Below are 9,989 nucleotides of genomic sequence, written 5' to 3'. Positions count from 1 at the left end.
TACCCTGGGGGCCCTTGGGGGCAGGGGGGTGTCCCGCAATACCTNGGGGATGTCCTGCAATACCTCGTCTTGCAGAAATGCATGCCATTTTGTTTTGGCTTGAGGTAAGCAAATTCCGTAAATAAAGTTTTAAGTCAATACCAAACACCAATACCTGTCAGCAAGTTTTTTTTTTTTTTCAAGCAAAATTTGTTAATACAGCAAATAATTTTTTTAATACAGATTATAACAGTACTTTTTCAAAATATCACTTTTCATCATTTTTTGTGGATTTTTTAAAGCTAGTAAATCTATGAGTTCTTAGCTTCCTTTATGCTGCATAGATGAGAAATATGTTGAAGTTTAAGCCACTATTTTTAGTTTGGCAATATCTCAATTAGTTTTGCTGCTATAACATTTTTACGCCATGAGAGAGGACTCCCAATTTACCATGCCTGTGCAGCCTGTCCCTTATTATCCCATTTGACAACAGACAATAGTAGTAAATGTACCAGAATGTATAGAAACTTCCTGAATTAGAAGGATTGAAGGAACAAAGAGAATATATGGACTTAATCAATTCTTTGGCAAGACATAGATATTTCTCATAAATCCATTGTTGTTTTCAAGCCCAATTCTATCACAAGTAGAAAAATTAGTAGCTATTTTATATCTGTCAGGCACTCAGGCTGGCATAGTGGCAAAGCAGAGAGTTTTTTAGACTCTCCCTCAGCCTCAAGTTCAATTATGAGTACTAAAATTAAGAAGGTATGCCACTGTTAACTGTTACTGTCAGGAAAGTAAAATTTCCAGTTAGACTCTAATCAGTGTCAGGCACATTATTTGTGCCTGACAAATGACAATTAAAAATTATTAATGATATATAATAATGATATAGCCACTTCTAGTCGAGTATTTTGTAATTCAAATATTTGCAGAGGTGGGCAGTAGCGCGCTACATGTAGCGGCCGCTACATTTTCAGTAGCTGTAGCGGTAGCGGCGCTACACTTAAGGCAATGTAGCGATAGAGGTAGCGCCTTCTACATATTTAAGTAGCGATACGAGGTTTTGCCGCTACAGCGCTACTGCTACATTTATAGATAACGCTTTTAGATTTACCTAATAGTGTTAAATATTATTTAAAAGCCAGCATGATACATAATAGTATAAATTACAGAATAAAACTGTACGAAAGATTTCGGTGTATTGTTGTCAACCTCAGCCTGTTACTAGTGTCAACATGTTAGTTGTTACTTGTTAAGTTGTTACCAGTTACCACTTACAGGTATTTTTTCGTGTTTCAGTTTGCTTAGTTATTTTTACAGTTATTTTTATGTTTAATCTCAAAAATAATCCACAAATATATACAAATAAAAGACTGATTTTTTTTATATGTATATGGGGATAATTTTTGAGATTGGTCGATTAAAGTAGACATCCATGTAGGGAAGGTAAAACATAAAAATAACTGTAACTTTTATTTACTGTATCTAACACGAACTAGTTCGGTTAGGTTAATTGCAATAAAGTTGCATTGATATCTTTTGAAAATGTTTTATTATCATTAAATGTTTATGAGTAAATCCCAATAGCAGAACAATAAATATTTAGAGATTTCCAATAATTTTGGCCATTGTAGCGGCTAATGTAGCAGCGCTATATTTTACTGTAGCGGTAGCGGTAGCGCTCGCTACAATCTAGTGGGTGGAGCGGCAGCGGTAGCGCCCGCTACATTTGGAGCATGTAGCGGTAGCGTAATCTGAAACTTATTACCATTTTATTCTTGGAACATAGCTGTTGAAATATTGATCGGTTATTCACGATTATATTGCCATTCTATTATAGTTTACATTTGTTCGTTTGTTTGCTGATTTGTTGAGCAAAAACATTATGCGGAATGTTTTAATCAATGACAAAATTCGAGAAGTACAGGGGGGGTTTAGAACAGATGGAGCAATTTGAAGCGAAATAAAAGGATAATGGAGGTACGAAAGGATGGTAACTTTTCCTCATTTCCTTAGATGGCAACTTTTTCCACTAGAATTTGATTATAAATAAAGCTCATAAAAATGGAAAATTAATGTTTTTTATATTCACAATTCTTATGTGTTTGCAGTTCCATCAAGAAAAAATTTAAGACTTGAGACGACTGGCCAGGCGGCCGTGGTCAAGCTCACCGTCCGAGAGTTGGAAGGAGGCACCTAAATCCAGGGAACGACAGAGGTGCCGGTGGTGTCTTATGAAGAGGCCATGCATTGTTTTGATCGAGTCAGTACCAATTTTTATTGCATTTTCTTATGTCCATCTCGACCGTTCTGAGGAAGTACTGATGGACATAAAAAAGTTATGCTGAAATTTGACATCCAGCTACGAGTTTATTCATTGGTGACTGAAATGAATATGGAAGACGACCCATAAATAACTGCTATTGTAGAGGTCGTCCTTAGTCAGGCTCTAGCACATCATCGATGAGGCTTCACGGTTAAAGCTTTTTAACCTATATCACACGGAAAAATCGTAGGTACGAGGGGGACACTTACTCTGTTTAATCTCCGAATTTATTTCTGCATTCTTGTCATATGTTTATTGTGGCGCATGCTGAACAGTGTTCTTCTTAACTTATTTCATTTCTGCAGGGCTCCCTAGGGTGTAAGGGTGATTGTTGTTATCATTGCATGTGCATCTCCTCTCCCCAACTGCGCGGAGGTTACGAAAAAAAACGCTGCAGTTCGCCAGACGAGAATCGAAAATCGGATACGATTGGAAAGAGTGAAAATTGTTCTTCGTGAACGAGAGGTCTAGTGTGTGGGTTATGCAAATCTCGAAATGTGAATAAATATTCTTCGAATTGGTTTCTGCATACTCCTCAAATGTTTATTGTTGCGCATGCTGAACAGTTTTCTTCACAACTTATTTCATTTCTGCAGGGTCCCTAGGGTGTAAAGATCATTCACTTACCATCGTCTGCGTATCTCCTCTCCTCATCTGCGCTGAAGAGAGGAGGGAAACATTGAAGTTATAGTCGGCCAGGCCCTGAAAATCCGATATGATCGGAAAGGGGGGGGCGAAAATCGCTCGTCTTGAACGAGAGGTACAGTCTGTCGGTTTTACAAATCTCGAAATGTGAATAAATATCTCGTGGCCGAGTTGGATAGAGTATTATGAAGGAATTAAAATGTAATATACCCTTTCAAATCGTAGTTACTTGCTATGCAACCCGGGTTTTGGAACAGAGGGATAGAAATGTTGCTCAATTCAATAGAACCAATTGCTAAACAGTACATGTACTCTTATGCTCCTTCGTACGTCAACATCGGTCACATCAGCCTTATAATAATAATAATATAATGATAGCGGTTTCAGCGTTTAGTAGGCCGTTGGCCTGTCGCCGATTCTTAACATCGCAGAACATTCACAGTATTTTGCGGTCTCAAACTCGCAACTCACTGCTACAATTCTACTTTGCTTAACCGCCCGGCCTCCTCGCCGATTCTGACCAGAAACTGGCGCACAGAGCTGGGATCGAACCCGCGCCTCTCTGCGCCAATCCTGGTACTCTGAACTTTAACCACTGGGCCACCTTGCAGCAGCCTTGCAGCAGCAGGAGTAAGTGACGAGCGCCCAGTTGAAAATAATGTGAGCGAAGAGTCAGTTTCTGGAGTGGGAGATCTAGAAACAGTCGGTGAGCACGGCCTCTATTATCGAAGAGAAGAACACACTTTTCGCGGAACAACTTGTAAGTTCTGTTAACGCAATATTACTCTACCATTAGAGCTAGTTTCCAGTATCTGGTTTCAATTCCTTCCTAAACCATGTAGTCTCAGTCTCGCCAGCTAGCTTCAGAACCTGCACTACTATAGTCCTATAAAGAAAGATTGAAGACTGAAGCTTCCCAGTCTCCGTTATCGTCGCCTGCGTGGTGACCTCATTGAAGTATACAAGTATACTCATGGTTTGTACAAGGTCCCAGAAGGATTACTAGAATTTGAAGCAAGAACTAACACCAGGGGCCACAGCTATTAACTAAAACAATTGCGGTGCAACTTATCCACGCGATAACATTTCTTCTCGCTTCGAGTCACCGACATGTGGAACAGTATCCCTGAAGATATTGTTGACGCTCCGAGTATATAAACGCGTTCAAGACATACTAGACAAGGCCATGCAGGAGAATATGTTTAGTCTTCAGATGCCTCGAATCCTGCGGAACAACTGAAATCTAGAAGCAATTTTAAATCTACCGTCCATTGAAAAGATTTGATCAAAAGGCCAGTCTAGTCAAGAAAAGTACAAGAATCGGCGACAGGCCTATTCTTCAATGCCAAAGAACAGGCCTGGATTACTGTACTATACTGAACCTAAAAATCGGAATAACTTTGGCAGTCAAGTTTAAAGATTTCCAGTCTTAAAAAGATTTCCAGGATATCGAACAATGTCGTCTGAATGGACATAGACGAGATTTAGAAGCATTTATAACGTCATAACATAAATAAGATGATACTTCAATAAAATGTAGTGGAGTAAATCATACTCGGGTGGGAATAGCTGTGTATGGGGGCGACTGTGCTAGGAATTAACGGCACGTTGGCGCTTGTGAAATTAACATTACGGTAATGTTGATGTACACATCTGAATGGTGTATTGTGACTACATGGACATCGTTGTTTGATGAAAAGTGGAAAAAATTTCCAAGTATAATAAAAATTAGACAGTTCCCCGTAACATATACTGATATTGTCAGAAATTGGCATATATGCCTTCATCCACAGCATTGCACGTTGGCCCAAGAAAACAGTAATTAGAATAGTATAATTATGGTAACAATAAATCTTTAGGAGACGATCTCCATGAAGAATTGACACGTAACATAATAGTCACGATAAAAATCAACAATAACGAAGACCCTCGCCAACCAGCTCTTTGAACACAATTTACAATGATCCAGTGAATGAGCTAACGCATAACCAATGTACCAACTTCTTTGTGGCTAGGTTGCTTAGCATGCATGTACTCGCCCCCGGTATTATGTTAGCTTTCTGACATCAAGGCGTTTAAATTCATTGCCTCTACAACCCCATTCTTGCATTTTTTGAACAGTCTTCTAACTGGAGAGACTGATGGGAAGAAGACTGATGGGAAGAAGACATGGGAAGAAGACTGATGGGAAGAAGACCTTCCTATTTGACTACGTGTTTGGCCGAGAAATAACGCAAGAGCGCATCTACAAAGAATGCGTTCAAAAAAAAATCTGAAAGATACGCAATGGTAAGCTAGCTTTCAATCCATGTGTATATTGCTTGTAATTTTTGAAGAAAGTGTATAAGTGTGTTAATGTAGCAATTAGATACAGCATAAGGTTGTTATCTAATCTTTAGATCTAATCTAATAACATGAGCTGTTTTCTAATTTCCAAATTCTATATCTCCAGGATTAAATATTACCATTTTGTTTGAATAATATCTTTTAATAATATCTAAAGTCTTTCAGTAATATCTAATATCTTTTATCAGGTTAAATGTTATAAATTTCTTCTGAATTTATCACTATTTTGGCTTAGCAATAATCTTATCTAATTTGATAATTTGTTTATTTCCAGGATCAACATTCACCATTCTGGCCTATGGCCAGACTGCTTCTGGAAAAACATATACCATGGGAACGGGGCAGCAGCGGGATGGCGACTTGGGAATAATTCCCAGGGCATCTATGACCTCTTCGAAGACATCGAGGAGCGGCCACGTGGCGACATCTCCTTCTCATTTGTTGAGGCAAGTCATTCATTGCTTGTGTCCATCTAATATTCTCACTCTTTGTGTGCATTTATTACCTATTTTATTTATATGATGCATTTTTGTTGAAGAGAAAAAGCATCATAGGCCAATAAAAATGTTTTGTCATACGTATTATTTGTGATTGATTGTTTAAAGTTGTATACGTTTTATTTAAACATGAATAAATATGTTTATTTATCTTTCCTTCTGCTAGCAGACTATTTCCTCGGATGGCTACTTTTTCCGATAGGATTTGATAATATATAAAGCTCATAAATATCATAATGTGGAAAATTAATGTTTATAGTATTCACAATTCTTATGCGTTTGCAGATATACAAGGAGAAGATGAAAAATTTACTCGCTGCGACTGGACAAGGAGCAGTTTCCAAGCTAGCCTTTCGTGACGTTAACGGATCCACTTTCATCCAAGGTCTCACCGAGCTGCCGGTGGCGTCTTACGAAGAAGCCATGCGGTATTTTGACAAAGTCAGTACCAATTTTTATTGCATTTATTTGTGATGTCCATATTGACCTTTCTTCATTATTACGAGTTCTTGTTAGTTTTAGTTAGTTAGTTCACCGTTGTTTTTCTTCTTGTTGAGCAGGGCTGTGACAACCGAGTTTCGGGCTGTACTCTCCAGAACAGAGTAGAGCAGCCGGTCACATGCAGCAGTCAACGTGCGCAGTGATACTGCAGCATTGGGAGACAGGTGAGTTGCCCCTCTTGCTCTTCTTTGTTGACTCTAGTGGGTAAGGGACTAATCACCAGGTTCCATATCTGAATCTAAAAACTTTTTGGTAGATATCTAATTCCAGGATTTGATAATATATTATAAAATCTTAGAAGAAATAATACATTGAAATTATATTCCACTTACATTAAATTTTGCATGTATGCTTAAGTGGCCGTTATATTTGCAGCGACAAGGTAGTGACCGGCAGATTACTTCTTGTCGACCTCGCTGGAAGCGCACGACCGGCGGAAGGCGCGGCTGGCGAAGGGTCCAGCATAAACCTAGGGCTGCTCAGCCTTGGCAGGGTAGTGGACGCCCTCGCTAATTCGGCCCCGCATGTGCCGTACCGTAACTCAAAGCTTACAATGCTGCTTAAAGGTAAGACTTGTATTTTTAGAATAAAATGTATGATGCAATGAAACATTGATTATATTCTGTCTTGAGTAGCGAGGGCTGATTCAAACTGCTACCTCAGTAAGTAAGACAAGACCTGGTTTCATCATATCGCTAGTGGATTTAGGTATTTGTTGATTAAATTATGTACGTTTATTCAGATGATTTGCCGGTTTCTCGGAATGCTGCAGTCTTCAGGTGCTTTTCTTGGGGTAGACGCACGCACACCTATGCTACTTTCTCACATAGTGTTGTGTAAATTTCTCGTATTATGTTTATTGTTGCGCATGCTGAGCAGTGTTCTTCACAACATATTTCATTTCTGCAGGGACCCTAGGAGGTAAGAGTGACTCGCTTATCATTGCCTGTGTTTCTCCTGAGTGCAACTGCGCGGAGGAGACGCATAAAACACTGCAGTTTGTACGGCAGGCTTTGAAGATTGGTTACGATCCGAAGCAAGCAAGGATCGCTCGTCTTGAACGAGAGGTACAGTCTGTGGGTTTTACTAATCACGAAATGTAACTTTGTTGTGCCATATATCTGAAAAAATTGGTACGAGTGAAAAGTGTGTGAGGATAATTAAAAGCATGTATGTAAACACTCTTGCTAAATCCCGTATATCGTATATCGAGCTGTCAACATATCGAGCTAAATAATATAGACGAGGTAGTGACCGGCAGGTTGCTGCTGCGAACAACCGGAGGCACGCGCGACTGGCGAGGGCTCCAATATCAACCTGGGGCAGCTCAGCCTTGGCAGTCATGGCCGCCATCGCCAATTTGTCGATCTGATTCATGGACGCCATCCGAATAGCAACCACCAGACAAGTGGCGAATTGATGTGAGAATAATTTACATACTCCGTTAGGAGGTAACTTTCCGGTATACATAGCGGTACACTTTGAGTGTACAGAAATGTTGCACATGTACACGTTGCAAAAATAAATGGTATGGGCGCCCCATTCAGGGCATATGTTGTACAGACTCTTGCCTCTATTCGTCTTTTGATGCTGAAAGCCGTGGCGAATTCTATGCACACCAGACTCTTGAACTGGACTTGTGTTGTCGAAAGCCGCTCCTCAAAAATTTCCAGTGGTTTGGTTTCAACTACGCCAACCTCAACAGGACTAACCCGGAGAATGAACTTGCGTCGGCGGCGGTAGATTTCACGTCAGCCGCAATTAGTAGGGCCACGGCTTGAATGCATTGCCAACAGCATCGACGTGGAAGGCACTACCGCGGTCATCGGGGAGGATCTACGAATCAATCCAGCTTCACGACGACCAACTATGCCGCAATTAGTAGGGCCACGGCTTAAATGCATTGCCAGCAGCATCGACGTGGAAGGCACTACCGCGGTCATCGGGGAGGATCTACGAATCAATCCAGCTTCACGACGACCAACTACACCGCGATCCTACTCGAATCAAAGAGGCGTAAGTGACGTGCTGAAACGTGTGCTAAGGAACAATAGCGACGTTTTATGGATCATGTGGAGTTGTACAAATGGAAGGAGCTAGATTCTGCTCAAGAAATGACGATGTCTGCATATAATCCGCCACTGACGAACTTAATTCATCCGAGTTCAAACCGAAAATCCTGCGAGGATGGCAAAAGCTAACTCTTAATTCAGAAAATGCGGTGCTCGGTATTAAAATATTTGAAGCACTACCAGAAGCAGAATTAGCTAACCCCTAATTCTGAAAATGCGGTGCTCGGTATTGAAATGTTTGAAGCTAATAAGGTCTCAATTGCTGTAGACGACAGTCAATGTGAACTATGTGGTGCCTTGCAGCAGCAGGTGACGAGTTCTCGGTTGAAAAAGAATCAAATTCTTCGCTTGGCGAGCGAAGAATCAGTTTCTGGAGTCTGGGATATGGAAACTGTCGGAGAGCAAGTCCTCTATTAGCGAAGAGAAGAACACCCTTTTGCCGGAACAACTTTTAAGTCTGTAACTGCAACTTTGCCTTACCATTAAAGCTAGTGTCCAGGGCTCAAGGTAAAAATAGCGTTGACCGTTGAAAACAAGCAATGTATCCTAATCTCAATTTGTTCCCCGCCTGTTTTTTAACCATCCTAGCACCGCCTCATGCTCCTGCTAACAACCTTCACCTATAAATTATTCACCTTCAAATTATAGCAGATTGTCCAACCCGACTATCTTGAATGCCTTAGCAGAGGGGAGAATCCACTTACAATATGCAACGAATTACGACGAGATAATTGCACTATGCTGCCTAATCAGTCGAAACCCATCACTCATTCGAAAGATATCGTCCTAGTTACCTCAGGTCCCAGCCAAGAATTGTGACGCTCTCGAAGTAGAAGTAATCGGCATAACGCGTCTTCGATGAGAACATGGTGTAACTGATGAGCTGTCTCTCAGGACTATGCATGGAAGTTGCTGACAGGGTTGCCAGATGGAGCGAAGATAAAAAAAATCCAAATTGGCTGGCAGAAATTTCAAAAAACCGCCCCGTCGTTGGCGTCGTAACTTACGAGGAATTTCTATATTCAAGGTAGTTACAAAAGTTTTCAGAGCGCACATTTTCGCCTCAGACTTTCAGAAAATTAAAGTTATACCAATTTCACTATGACTACGCTCTAAATTCTAAATAACGGTCAATGCCACATTAAGCGCCAACCTACAGCGAGTTGTAAATTACTTGCAGATCGTAACTGAGAACCGTATAATGCTAGTTAGTCGTCAGCATTATGACTTTTCTGATTCGATTGCCACCTAACAACTATTTATTTAACTATTTAACAGTCTTTACGATCGCGCTAAATAGACGAGGCATTGTGGGTAGAATGTTACGATCAGGCAGCCATTGCCCAATCAGTGACTGACGAGATACACAGAGATCAGAATGATGCTGTGTTGACGGACCGCTGGAGATACACTGAAGTCTGAACAGGAGAAAATTTATCTAACCACAGGTTGACAAAAAGTGATCTCTTTCTTTAGTGTACCTAATCAAGAAGTAAGGATGGCTGCTACAAATATTTATACATAGCGGATGAAAATAAATTTATTGCAAACCCATTTCTGCGGTAGAAAGATTATGTAGTCACTGCAGGACTAAAGTGAATATTGAAAGTCAATCAT

At 40.4% G+C, this 9,989-nt stretch overlaps 1 protein-coding gene across 1 annotated transcript; it reads left to right on the top strand.

Moving 5' to 3' along the window:
* The first annotated feature begins 1,959 nt into the window (after nucleotides 1-1,959).
* LOC108675779 (kinesin-like protein KIN-5D) lies at nucleotides 1,960-8,789 on the top strand. The gene is made up of 8 exons (XM_018163805.1): nucleotides 1,960-1,978; nucleotides 2,097-2,166; nucleotides 5,577-5,748; nucleotides 6,085-6,227; nucleotides 6,676-6,866; nucleotides 7,210-7,372; nucleotides 8,097-8,316; nucleotides 8,676-8,789. The coding sequence occupies exons 1-8, from the start codon at nucleotides 1,960-1,962 to the stop codon at nucleotides 8,787-8,789; spliced, it is 1,092 nt and encodes a 363-aa protein (XP_018019294.1).
* The last annotated feature ends 1,200 nt before the right edge of the window (nucleotides 8,790-9,989 follow it).

This window comes from Hyalella azteca, unplaced genomic scaffold, assembly GCF_000764305.2.
Source record: "Hyalella azteca isolate HAZT.00-mixed unplaced genomic scaffold, Hazt_2.0.2 contig3508, whole genome shotgun sequence".
NCBI lineage: Eukaryota > Metazoa > Arthropoda > Malacostraca > Amphipoda > Hyalellidae > Hyalella > Hyalella azteca.
Note: the sequence above shows the minus strand (reverse complement) of the source record. Positions and strands in the feature narration are given on the sequence as shown.